This window comes from Nicotiana tabacum, chromosome 24 (assembly GCF_000715075.1).
Source record: "Nicotiana tabacum cultivar K326 chromosome 24, ASM71507v2, whole genome shotgun sequence".
Classification (NCBI taxonomy): domain Eukaryota; kingdom Viridiplantae; phylum Streptophyta; class Magnoliopsida; order Solanales; family Solanaceae; genus Nicotiana; species Nicotiana tabacum.
Window position 1 is genome coordinate 7,768,487 of NC_134103.1, and position 13,882 is coordinate 7,782,368.

The window sequence follows — 13,882 nt, forward strand, 5'->3', positions numbered from 1 at the left end:
AATTCTACGGCTCGAATCCGTGACCTATAGGTCGTACGAAAACATCTTTACCATTCTTCTACTGCTCTACATGCGGACAACTAGACCAAACACTATATGACCTGTGATTAAAAAAATTAAAGTTAATCTACAAGCATAGACTAACATACAAAAGTAGGCATATTCTTTGGATTAGTTTCCACTTGGAAACGTCTTACAAGACCAAGTTCCAATTCACTAGTAACTTTGACCACAATCACAAAACCTTCTCTTCTCACACACTATAAATTTCACAAGGCAAAAACTCAAAAAAAACTCAAGCAATCATTTCAAAATCATCAATGGAAGTATACAATAACAAGCTGATACAAAAGATGCAGAGGAACATGGGAATAAGTTGTTGGGAAGAATTCGAAGGCGACGACTTTTACGATGAACTTAAAAGACAAGTGTTAATATTGACAACAGAAGATGAAGAAGATGATCAATATTCAAATGAAATCAAGAACTCAAACAAAGTAGAAATGAAATCTTATTCAGTTCTACAACCTGCAGGAGTTCATTTTTCTTGGTCTGGAGATAAAGAGGATAACAACAAAGTTCCAAAATGGTTATCAGATTTGTGGAGAAAAGGCAATAGAGATGAAGTGTTCAATGGAACAGGAGTTTTCATACCACATATTGTCAAATCCAGAAGAAGAAATAAGCCAAGTATGTTTCTTTTCTCATATACGAAAGTATCTAAAGTAGAGCCTTGGCATAACTAGTAAAATTGTTGTTATGTGACCAAGAGGTCTTGGATAAGGCTACATACAATAGACTCTTGTGGTCCAGTCTTTCCCCGAACCCCGCACATAGCTAGTGCTTAGTGCACCAATCTCATTTCAATAATTTTCATTTTATCTCTTGTTGCTAATACTTTTTTCTTATGTCTATCTCCAGGAAGGAAGAATACTGAAGGAGGAAAAGCATACAGGCCAGTGGCAGCAGGAAACTGCTAAATCTTAGTTGTTTCAATAATCAAAATAAATCCATTGTATCATATATACATGTAGACAATATAGTCATATATATATATATATATATATATATATATATATATACATGTAGACAATATAGTCATACAAAACTCTTGAGGTTTTGGTGCATTAGCTTTGTAAAGATTCTTTTATGAATTTAAAAGTTGAATCGCCAGATGCTTTAGAGGGCAGCCCAGTACACTAGGCTCCCGTTATACACAGGATCCGGGAAGGGCCAGACCACAAGGGTGTATTCTATACAATCTTACCCTGCATTTCGGGCTATTTTCACGGCTCGGTCACGGACCTCCTAGTCACATGGAAACAACTTTACTAGATGTTTTACTATAGGAAAAAGGAGAAATAGATAAATGTGAGAAGAAACCTTCTCCGTAACCAAAAAGCAAAACATCAATTGCTACCAGCAGCAAGAAGGATGACAATTTTACATAACACGATTTACTAAGGACTATATTCGAATAGGTGACTAACATTCCTAGTACAAGAAAATAGCTAGTTGTACCTCTACAGAACCTAGAAAATAGTTGACAGATCCATCCCTAATCGTCTCAAGATATTTTTGAGACGTGTGGCTCGAGAAAGTAGCCAAGAACTATATGCTGGCATTGTACCAATTCCGAATCACTCACTTTTGAAAGTTGCGAGCTACCATATAGTAACCACTATCTTCACAATTAAGAACTTACAAAATGCATCACTTTTGTAGAGATGAGTATTCGTGTTACTAGAGTTGGTCTTTGGGGCGTGCTAACCACAACGAACTGAGTGCCCGAAGCCTTGACATGTAATCACTTATAACAAGCAGGGCTCGAGCAGCTTGACGTGTGGTCAAGATTCGATGCAATTGTTGCAAAGTTTGTTGTCTCAGAAGATCAGCCTAGCAAATAAAAGAAAATCATACAGGTAAACTCCATTGTATAGAAAAAAATAGTACGGAGCACATGTTATCGAGAACTTAAACTAAGGATGGTTACCTGATAAAGGAAGTTCTCAAGGGTGGCAAGCTTGCCCATTGCGATTGCCATTTGCCCCATATAGTCGGCTACGTTTCCGGAGCCAGTAGGGCCAAGAGACGCCGATGAAAGTGTATCGACAAGAGATTGTTGCAGGGCTTCCATGCCTTGCGATAGGGCATCCTCAGCCTGCTGAGAAGACTGCTGCAAATTACATATGCCCATGAGCTGCTGCTCTGTCAATGGTTCAAGGTGGTTTCCAAGAATCTGTATTTCCAAAATCGGACCTCAGTTTAAGAAAATAAAAAGCAATACGAAATGACACTTTAAACAAGAGCCTAAGTTAACCTTGAGAAGCTCGGAAGAACGAAATCCACCCAACCACATGAAACACCTTTCCGCAGGAGTCTTCCACATGCCCGACAGCATATGAAAAACATCTGATTTTGCTCCTACACTCTTTAACTTGAATTTATCGTCATAATGTAACATTACTCCATCAACAAGAAGGCGCAGTTCATTATCTCCCCTGTGCGAATTTACAGCTGATCGGAGATCACTGATAAGTCGTTGATGGTCTTCTAACCAACGTGCATAATCTATGTCAAATGCCAATGCCCCTGTGCAAAGTATCATAAATTACCCAGTTTCAGTGCAACGTCGTTAACTAATGATAAAAGAAATGAATGCTACCAAGGCTGGAAATTTCTAACCATTTCCGCCGGCAGAAAGACTCTGATCCCCCGCATATCCATTAGCAATAAATATGCCCTGTGTCCAAGAAATTAGCAAGAAAGAGATGACTTATCAAATTTTGTCGGTGAGTCCTCTACTTACTAGTTGCGGAGGGGGAGAGATACCTGTTGGCGGGCTCGTTTTAGCTCCTGCTCTAACTGTGATAGTTTGAGCCTACTAGTCTCCAGCTGTTGAACATATGCCTGTGCAAACCAAAAAACCTTATAATCATTAAAACGTCGAGTATCTAAGAAGACATATTGCACATTGACCAACAATGATCAACAACTTGGTAAGCCTAAACGTTCAGCTAAGACTCTTGAGCTATAACCATGCTTAAGATAATGCAACACCTGAGGTGACTTGATCTTATCAATATTGCAGCAAAGCAAAACTCTTAAGTTTCGGATAACTATAAAATGCACCCCTTCAGCAACATATAAAAAACATACAAAGCAAGAATATCATGTGATGTACAATTGCATAGAGTGGGACTTCCGTACACAATTTGCATTTGTTTTTCCTACTTTTTTAGCTTTCAATTCCATCTGGATGTTATCTAGGCTGTGAAGTAATGCATGAGATTTTGTTCGTCGCCACTCTACACATACATTAAGGGGAACATTTTCTGAAGAAAGGCAATATGACATCCCACAGTCACTAACTAAAGTGAACTAAACAGCTCAAACACAACTAGTTCATAGATGTTAAATACTCTGGCATAGAAATCTCATGGATAAAAAGTATCTAAAATTACCGGATTAGCCAAATAAATCTCAATTAAATTTGAGAAAGGTGAATATATTACTTTTTTCCTCAATCGACTTTTCCTAGCAGCTTCTCGATTTTGAGCCAGCCTGCGCAGTGTCTGCATGTAAGTTTAGCTTAAGTAAATACGGTAGTAAAATGTAACCAACAGATACAATGGAGTGAATAACAATTGGAAGAAACAGACAAGAGTAAACAACTTCAACCACCTTCTGATCTCCATGCTTTACTTTGGACTGATCGATGGAGTCCACAGTCATTAATGCACCATGTTGAACCCCTTGGCCCTGTGATATAATAAAACAAATAAATACAAACACTTAACAACAGGAGTTGGTTTAGATATAAACACACCAACTGATATCCAGATGGCTCAACCCCCTCGGGTTATGTTCTCTCTCTGGGGCTAAAACAGCACAAAAGTAGATGAAAATAACAAAAACAACCGGCTCATTAATTGAGTATTCCCTAGCCATTCCCCTATCTGACCAAATCATTCATTAAATTCCAAAGATACTGCACACTCGGTAATTAATCAATTGATATATTCAATTTATTAACCAAGATTTTGGGGTGACATAAGATCCTAATGCTACCCTACCTAGCTTAAATTCGGATAAGTGAAATTAATACCTCTCTTTCTGCCTAAAAAGTGATATTTAATATAACGAAAACTGAAACTCCATTTTAATCTCAAGATCATTGCCGTCATTTTTTAATTCATTTATACATGAAATTATTATAAACTCACTAGCCCAAAATATTATGATAATAATGTATTATTAACCACTAATGAATCATCCCCATTATAACAACAACAACAGTAAGGGGTTGTTTGGTTGGGAAACAAGTGATATCTCACCCTCCCACAGGGATAAAGATAATACTACAATCCCGGAAGATTAGTTGTACTGTGATTTTATTCCAACCAAACATGGATAAACTCATTTCAAATTTAATCCCGGAATTAATTATCTATTATCCCTAGTACCAAACGACCCTAATTGTGCCTCAATCACAACCAAGTTGGAGACGGATATATGAATCCTTACTGTTTGTGTAGCGCCATAAAAGAAATAATAACAACAAAGAAAAGACAAGGATGGACTATTGCTAAATGTCAAAAATAGCAATTAGGAAGGGGAAAGCTAAAAACCTGGTGGTTTCTTTCATCAGTATCAACATCTGTGGAAGTGTCAGTCTGCTGGCTATGGCTATTGTCTGCAATACCAGAATCTGCCCAATTCTCAAAATGGCCATTTCCCAAAGTCACCGCACCGCCGCCGCCGCCTACTACACCACCACCACCCACCATTGCTGTTTGTGCCTTGTGCAACATAAACCTCCCCCCTGCTTCCACCCCTCCTGTTTCTGATGACCCCATCTCTGTTGACCCTATACTCTGCACATTCATTCCAATTTTCACACTTCACATCATTAATTCAATACACAATATACATATATATTATATGATATACTCCCTCCTTTCCAATTTAGGTGACATTTAAGCAAGACCTTTGAAGTCTCGTACTCTTCGAAAATATTGCCGGGCGCATGCCGGATCCTCCAAAAATTAGTGCATTTTTGGAGGATCTGATTCGGGTGAAGCAGTTTCTAAATATAGAAATGAGGCGTTCTTTGTTGAACGAACTAATAAGGAAATAGTGTCACGTAAATTGGAACGGAAGAGTATGTACCAAGATGGTTAATTTTTGTGGGTTGAGGATCTTACCGTATTAAGTTCACCAAAATGCAAGTTATTATTTGAAGAAACTACACCAACATTGTTTGGCCTCATCTCACCATATAAAGAACCTTTCAAGAAACCAAAAACCAAAAACCAAACAACAAAAAAGATCAAACTTTTTAAGGTCAACATCATACAAGAACTTAAAAACCAAGAAAAACATAAATATTTCTAAGTGAGAAAGAGAATTGAATACTTCTGCTTAAACTAATAGCATCTTCTTGAGGAAATCCTGTAGACTGTTCAAGTTCTCCAATATCAGCAAAACGTGCTGCTGCATGTCTACTAGCTTCATCTCCTCTGTACAACACATAAAAATTGAATCTTTAATCCCTTAATTAACTCATACAAACTTAAAAAACAAGAAAAAGTTAAACTCAATAAACATGCACAAATCAAATTGAAAACATGAAATTAATTGACCCTTTAAGCCATTTACTAAAAGAGCTAAAAAACCAAGAAAAATTTAAACTACATAAACATGCACAAATCAAGTTAAAAACATGAAAAAAAAACTGACCCTTTAAGCCATTTAATCAAATGAACTAAAACACAAGGCAAAAATTAAACTCCATTAACATGAAAAAAGAATTGAAAGAAAAAAGAGAAGAATGGTACCTGAGGTAAAAAGATGAGTGGCAATACATATTAGAATTGTTGTTATTATTATTGTTAAGAGTAACAGCTGGTAGTACTGCTGCTTTGAAAGCTTGCATAATTTTTTTGTTCTCTATTTTCTCACCACCACCAACTTCAACACAAATAAACTCTTCTTTTCCCAACAATTTTGTCTGTATTTTTCTTTGTGCAGCTGCTTCACAAAGTTGGTGAAAGAAAACAAGAACGAATAGTGAGTGTTATTATATAAGAGAGTAAGAGAGAAAAGTTTTGAGAATGAAAATCTTGAAAGCTATCTATTTTTTTCAACAAAAGATTGTGTATCAGTAAGGTTTTTATTTGCAACAGTTAAATACTGAGGGGTCATTTGACTGGATGACAAGTTATATTAATTAGTTATATTGAGATTAATTATCTTTAAATTAATTATGTTATAATTAGTTATATTGATATTATTTTTTATTAACTGTTTGGTATTATTTTATTTTTTGACAGATATAAATTACTCCGATATTATTTTTAATTTTACGATAATTTATTCCTGGATTAATAATCAAACAGAAATAAGATAATACTAAGCTAGCGCTTGGCCATAAATTTCCAAATTTATTTTAAAAATTTTGATTTGGGTGAAGTTTTATTTGAAGATGAAAATCTATTTGGACATAATTTTTCAAAATACATTTCACTTTTTTTTAAAAAAACATGAAATGTGACTTATACTCATAAGTTCTAAAAACTAGGAGTATCATTAATAACCAAAGATACCAAACAAACAAACTTGTTAATCTATTTATTATTATTATCACAAATCATATAATCCTGAACATACATAAGTTTGGCACAAAAGTTATTATTTTTATAATGAAATACATAATACATTATCTTAAAATCATAACCTGATATTTTAATCTCAATTACTAATAATACAATTACTAGCCACTATAATTCGTCAAAATATAATAATATTACAAGATCCATCAGTAAAGAAAGTGATGTAATAATACGTTGGTGGATTAGTTAAGTCGTAATAGATTGTGGGTTTTTTTATAAAATATAAAAGTTTGGGGTAATTTTTAAAATATTTTTAAAAATCTGACAATAATATTTTAGGCCAAAAATAGGTCTAGAGCTAGTGTTGGGATTTGAAAATTTTATTTTTAAAACCTGCCAAAATATAAATAAAATCTATAAATAAATATTTTTTCTAAATTTTAAAAAAAAAAAAAAACTTGTCAAAATCTGTGACTAAACGAAGGCTTAATTACTACAGTATTCCAACTTATCCATCATACCAAATGAATCTTTTGTGTATTAGAAAGACTGGGGATACCGGGATAGGCTCTCAGCTATTTTTGTCATTATTGTGAAATTTGACCCCTTTGCCATTTGGGCAGTTTAGTCTCCCAATAACACCTTTATACATAACACTTTTGAGTTTTCCAATATGTTACGTGTAGTATTATTTTGGCAGTACAAAAATGGAGTTATGGTTAGAATCCACACATGCTAAAATTGCTGTGATATTAGTGAAAATTAAGGCACCAAAAAAGGATATTCCTTTGAGCAAAAATAAGCATAAAAAGTTTTTAGTCTTTGACATACCCGTTAAAAAAACTACGAACTCCTAAAAAAAAATATATTCATTAAATTATATTTAATTAATTATTATCTTGACACATTGAAATATGTAAATAAGGTCAAATTTTGAAAAAATAAAATTAATTCCTTCTTGATTATACAAAAAACAAATTATTTAGGATTAAAAAAAAACTAAAAAGTCACTTATTATGGACCGGAGAGATTATTACTTAATTGAGGTTTGTGACAAATAATTGGACGAAATTCATACGTGAAAGTTAAAAAGTACATTAAACATATCTAATACTAATTTTTATTGGTTACTAATTTCTCTCTTTGTATCGTTACGCTTTTGTATTATCAAATTCTTTTATTTTAAAGTTTACATTCTATTCTAAATATTCAAATTCTATGCGGCAATATGAAGAAAAATGTACTCACACGACCAAATTTAATTTGGACAATAGTGTATGGAGTTTCTGTTTGACCAAAAAGTGTGACTTCCGGTTAAACTATTAAATTTATATTATAATTGGTTAAATCTAGTTGAGGATAATAACACTAGATGCTAATCTCGAAAACGTGCGGGAGATGGGGACATATCCGGTAAATGATTGATAACAATAAGTGCAAAATATATTTAAAGTATGAAATGTAGATATATCTAACAATAAATGGCAATAAATGACATTTAAGTAAATAAGGAGAATGATTCACCCAATAATGGATGGATTCGACGAATATTTCTCTTGACAATGATGAGTGACAGAAAGGTCCAACGTTCGTATGAACAATCCTCGGATCTGGTGGAAAAGGTTGGGAATAATATGAGCATGAGTCTTATCAAAAGATAATCTTTGTATTTTTATTAGAGAGAGAATCTTCTTCTCAAAAGTGTTCTTATCAAATGAATATTACATGCCTTTCTTTCTTTTTCTTTTCCCTTATATATTCAACACATATCCCTAGTAAACCCTAATAGTACAAATGAAGAGAATATTCATAAGAATAAACTCTCTAATATCTTATTGTAAAAACTAGCCGTTATTGTCCTTTACGCAGTGCTTAACCTCGACCATGGTTGATACCTCGGCCACGAGTTTTGCTGCCTTCTGGTCTACCTCGACCGACTCTTTCCTTAATGTCGTATTAGACCAAATCTACCCTTAGGGCAGATTTTGGCCCATACATTTAGTCCTTCCGCTTATTGAGGCCGAGATCAAGCGGCCTTAATGAGCGGGCTCTATTTTAGCGTGATTGACAAAATTAGGAGAGCGAGTCACATAGTGGCGCTTCAGATAAGGTGGCAACATGATCTTTCGTGAGCCGCAACCTTTGGGGCCGCATTGTATTAGGATGACGTCATGACATCATGTGTCACTGTGACACAGTTTTCCGATGCTTTGCGTCGTTTCCCGCGCCTCTACCATTTCGATATCTGCGCTGGGTAATGATGGCCTGATTTCTCGACCCTGATGCTTGAACTCTTATAAATAAGGACCTTAGGTCGTTTGTGTTTGTTTTGCATTCTCTTGATATCGAATCCCTGTGTCTCCTTCTTCATTCTCCATATTGAATCCTTGTCTCCCTTTTACTTTGTCATTGTGTATCCACTCCTCTGATTCTAGTAATTTCAATTGCTTCCAACCTTTCTGCACTTAAAACATCTTCTCTCAAGAACATGGCTAACATACCTTTTGGTGCCGGCATGGCGATTAACCCTACCGTTTTGGCGGTGCGTATGCCTCCTCAAGGCGACGTTGTTTCTGTTGCTCTTGAGGAAAATAAATTTCCTACGGTGGAGAAAATAATCCCTCACGGTGAAAAAGCTAGATCCGACTTTTTGAAGTTTCCTGAAGATGATCCTGAGTCTTCAGAGTCAGTGATGAACGAGGTCGATCTCGCTGAGCTTAGGGAAAGGTTTAAAATTCCTGCTCATATCGATCTGATTCCATAGGGGCGCGATATGGTAAAGATACACCATCCCGGATATTGCGCGTTCTATACCTATCCGTTTTATGTCGTCTATTCCTTTCCTCTTCTCCCATTGGCGGAGGAATTTTTCCGTTACAACACCATTTGCCCGGCCCAACTCTCCCCTTACATCTACAAGTTTATCCGTATGTTGACGAAATATGCATAGTTGGCTGGTCGTGGGGTCTCACTTCCCCACCTGGTGCATCTCTTTGCCCCTAGCTACTATAGGGGGACGATGTTGCACCTCCGCCACCGAGGAAGTAAAAGTTTGGTAGTGAACATGGACTATAAGGTGAATCGCCAGTTCTGGCTCAACTACTTCTTCGTCAAGACTGAGAACGCGGTGGTCAACGCGAGCGGATTCCCTGAGGCTTGGAATTATGCCTGCAAGTATCTTTTTGCTAAACATTTGTTTTGCCAGTTTTAGTCATAATCTAACATTCCATCCCTTCTTCGTGAAACCGAGACTTCGCCCTCCCTTGGTCATGGACATTTATGACTGGGTCAGCCAGGTCTTGCCTCACACAGTAGGGATTCGTGAATGGCCGGCCTTTATCAAGAAATTCTGGCATGCGCCTTCCGTGACTGGTGAGTTCGTCTATATGTATTTATTTCTACATATATAGTTATTATCTTGTCTATACCATCTTGATCTCATGGTTGCCTGCTCGTTCTGGTTTTGTACAGGAAGTGATAGTCTCCTAATTGTTTTTCTTTTTCATCCCGAGGATCTTCGAGAAGGCCGAGGGCCCTGCTCCGACGTTTCATAAGAGGAAGGCTGCTTTTGTTCCTTCTGCTGTGGTGAGGTATGCTCGGTCGTCGACTACACCTACATCAGCACTCTCGACTTTCCCTTTGCATCGTCTAGTAGATGAGGAAGATGAGGAGAAGGAGTCGCTGAATGGTGATAACTTGTTTCCCCGTAAGAGGCGACCTGTGGATGTCGACGAAGGAGTTGTCCAGGCAGCGAGTTCGGCGATGAGGGATTTTGTCGTCCGATAAATGGCGACCATATAAATTGAAGATGATGCCGAATTACCGCCCACGATTCTACCATCGTCGGGAGTCGAGGAGGGTACGTCTCTCCCTGAGACCATGATGGATTTTGAAGGGTCGTCTGCGTGAGTTCTTGACGGCTTATGGCACGATAAGCCATCGGCCTCGCTACCAGTCGAGGATCCTTCTTCCAGGGTCAATACAAAAGGAAAAAGCGTAGCCGAAGAAGGATAGGAGATGAGCTCCGATATGGATGCCGAGGAAGTAAGGATAATAGGGGAAGAACTTACCCGACTTGAAGTGAGATTGGAGGGGACCACGCGGACTATTGCGATCCTTTTGGACCGAGATTTGCTGGTTGACACGGAGGATGTGGTCCCTTCTCTTAGTCCCTCTGTTCCGATGTGGAGGGTAAAACCCTTGAGAAGCTTAAGGATTCCACTTTATCGAGGAGCATAGCCGGCCTCGCTCTTAGGGTAAGCTTTTCGATCTCTCTCCATTTTTTATATCGAGTACAGTTTTGTTTTTACTCCTCATTATGTCTTTCTTTCAGACCGTGATTTTGGATATCGAGAGCGCTCGACGAGAGGAGAGGCATAAGGCCATTTTTCAGAAGATGGAGTGGAAATATCGCGAGTACCGTGATAAGCATCGCGAGATCTATAGGCTGTTTTATGGGAGCGGCACATTCCAGGCTCTCCGAAGTGAACTGAAGGATAAGGATGACGAGTTGATGAGGGTCATTGGAAAATGCAGCGTTCTCGATAGGGCGTTGAGGGACAATGAAGAGGAGCTCGAGGTAAGCAGGGGGTCGAGGCCCAATGTGCCGAACTTCAAGCACAAGTGGTCTCATTGCGTGCCGAGCTCGAGAAGTGTCAACTCGAAGTGGTCGCTCTGAGTGGCAAGGTCGCTGAGAAGGCAACGGGTTTAGAGAAGGCGGAGTTGGCCCAGTTATCGGCTGCGAAGAAAGCATAGGCTTTAGAGATCATGATCTGCGCTCTCCGTTCTGAGCGGGAGGGTGCTCGAGAGATGGCCAGGCTCAGATATGAGCGGCTTGATGAGCAGATAGGGGAGCTAGAAAAAGAGGCTTCGGGCCTTAGTGATCGAGTTGCTGCTCTCGAGGCCGAGAAGGTGCAGTTATTGGCTCAGCCATCCTCCTCCCGCACTTCTGCTTTTCCTAATGTTCCTCAAGATTTGTACGAGGAATGGATTCACGCCGAGGCTCAGCTAGATATATTCAGGGATCTGATGGGGGCGGGGCTGTTTCTGAAGCCGACTTCGAGAATGCTCATGCTAAGGCACGTAAAGCTCGATTTGCTTATGGCTATGACCCTGCTACACCGGAAGCTGGTGATGATGATGGAGCGGGCATGGATCGAATTGAATAGGATGCCTGGTACGAGGATGAGTATCCCGCTGGCGATGGCGAAGAGGTAGGTGGAGATGGCCTGGGCGATCAAGCTGGTGGTGATGCTGGGTCGGGCGGTGTTTAGTTGCTTTCCTTTTTTTTGTTTAGTCACAGGCTTGTGTGTATTTTTTGTAAGTGTGTATTCGAGCCTTTATAAAAAAAAGATATTCTAAGTATGAAATGTTAGTTCTGTTATTCGTACCTAATTCTTTTTCTTTGTTCGGGATTGTACGCTTTTTTGATTTTGTTGCTTGGTTACCTTTATCGTAATAGATTTGTTCGAGTAGGTTGAACTAGGTTGAAACGAAGTCTAGGTTCGATTACGGCTGAGGGGCAGTAGTTTTTGGTTCTAATGAGGTCGAACACATTGCATATTGTTTTATGGCTGAGGGCCGATTAGATGTTCATTCGAACGTGATCGAATATAACCTTTATTTAGCTAAGGTCGTGGGCCGAGTAGGTGTTAATTCAAACGAGTTTGAATGTAACCTTTATTTAGTTAAAGTTGTGGGCCGAGTAAGTGTTATTTCGAATGAGGTCGAATGTAACTTTTGTTTAGTTAGAGTCATGGGCCGTGTAGGCATTAATTCGAACGAGGTCAAATGTAACCTTTATTTGGGGAGAGCAGAAATAAATTTCATGTACTTGTGCTTTTTTTATATTCTTGGAGAGATTTACATATTTTCCGGGCGTTGGCTGGTAGTTCAGTCCCAGTCCCAGTCTATTTAGTCCCTTCATTGGTCGAACTGAAAAATTAGTGAGAGATCGAGCAATGAACTAGCCGTCCAGTGCCTTCGTCCGTGCGCACTTTAACCCTGAAGTATCCCTGTCATCGCCTCGTTAAAAACCTTCTCGAGAAAACCCAATTGGGACAAAACTCGAGTGAGGGAAAAAAAGTGTGACTTTGGGGACCTCATCCTGTAAAAGTTGAAATACTTGAGGGAAAAAGAGTGCGACTTCCAGTTGTTTGGTAATCGCTTTCCTTCTATTATTTCTAGTGTGAGTGACCCTTTGTTTACTGTAGTTGTGATTTTATAGGGCTTGTCCCAGTTTGTTCCTAGCCTGCCTTCTCGTGGGTCTTTGCTTGCTTGTGTTTTTGTCATGCCCCGAACTCGGGGAGCGCGAACGACACTCAACCGAGTGAACCCGGTCAAAAAAGCATGTTAGATACTTTCTACCCAAACTCACTTATGAATACAAAACAAATACATATTTTCTTTAATTATACGATAAGGAGACCAAGTATACAATACCAATTAATCACCATAAGTTACTTCATTTTAAAGTCTCCAATTACACACATTTTCATGGTCTAAAGTGGAATAAGTAATTCCAACACAGCATAACATGGTTTGACTTCCCCAGCACCAATATACAACCCATGCTTTGTCTACGGAGCCTCTAATAGATACATAAAAGTACTATGATAATACTGGCAAGAAGGCCCTGGCTATACCTCAAATACAATACACAAGGAACAAAAGATACATGACCCCGAAATGAAGTGGGGCTCTACCAAGTCAGCTGGGAAGAGGGTGTACCGCTATCACTGATCAATGTCTCCTGTTGTGGAACCACCTACATCCATTGAAGATGCAGCGCCCCCAGCAAAAGGGACGTTAGTACTTAGTATATATGAAATAGTACTAGTATGAATTACAAAACACCCTTACAATAGAATGATAAATAATACAAGGAATAACAATCATAATATTACTGGAAGCCACAAACAACATCAAACCTTGAATTAGGGTCAAGACAATGTTCAAATTAATTTCTATATCTTAAGTTGGGAGATCTTTAATACCAATATGCCATCGTTCACGATACCAATATTCACAGTACCAATACTACCGTACTTTTAGTATGGAGTCCGATCACGACCCGATCGGCTAGGCCATCTCATTTGAGACATCAACCACAATCACAATTTCAATTTACAATTTCCAGCACAATCACCACTATGTGTGCGGCATGGCGTCCGATCATTCTTTTTATACCAATCATCTCATTTCATACTTCTTTCACATTTTTTCATTTTATTGGCATTAGTGGCCGCAATTATAAAATTATTTTTGGC

General features: G+C 38.2%; 2 protein-coding genes across 2 annotated transcripts; one reads left to right on the forward strand and one right to left on the reverse strand.

Annotated features, from left to right (window-relative positions):
* Positions 1-201: 201 nt before the first annotated feature.
* Positions 202-1,046, forward strand: LOC107778811 (uncharacterized). Its single transcript, XM_016599119.2, has 2 exons — positions 202-690; positions 922-1,046. The coding sequence occupies exons 1-2, from the start codon at positions 321-323 to the stop codon at positions 978-980; spliced, it is 429 nt and encodes a 142-aa protein (XP_016454605.2). The 5' UTR covers positions 202-320; the 3' UTR covers positions 981-1,046.
* A 345-nt stretch (positions 1,047-1,391) lies between these two features.
* On the reverse strand, positions 1,392-6,153 carry LOC107778807 (transcription factor TGA2.3-like). The gene is made up of 11 exons (XM_016599117.2): positions 5,841-6,153; positions 5,419-5,522; positions 5,208-5,290; positions 4,632-4,877; positions 3,685-3,762; positions 3,516-3,575; positions 2,833-2,910; positions 2,686-2,743; positions 2,321-2,592; positions 1,994-2,239; positions 1,392-1,896 (listed from the first exon to the last, which is right to left on the reverse strand). The coding sequence occupies exons 1-11, from the start codon at positions 5,936-5,938 to the stop codon at positions 1,744-1,746; spliced, it is 1,476 nt and encodes a 491-aa protein (XP_016454603.1). The 5' UTR covers positions 5,939-6,153; the 3' UTR covers positions 1,392-1,743.
* Positions 6,154-13,882: the final 7,729 nt, after the last annotated feature.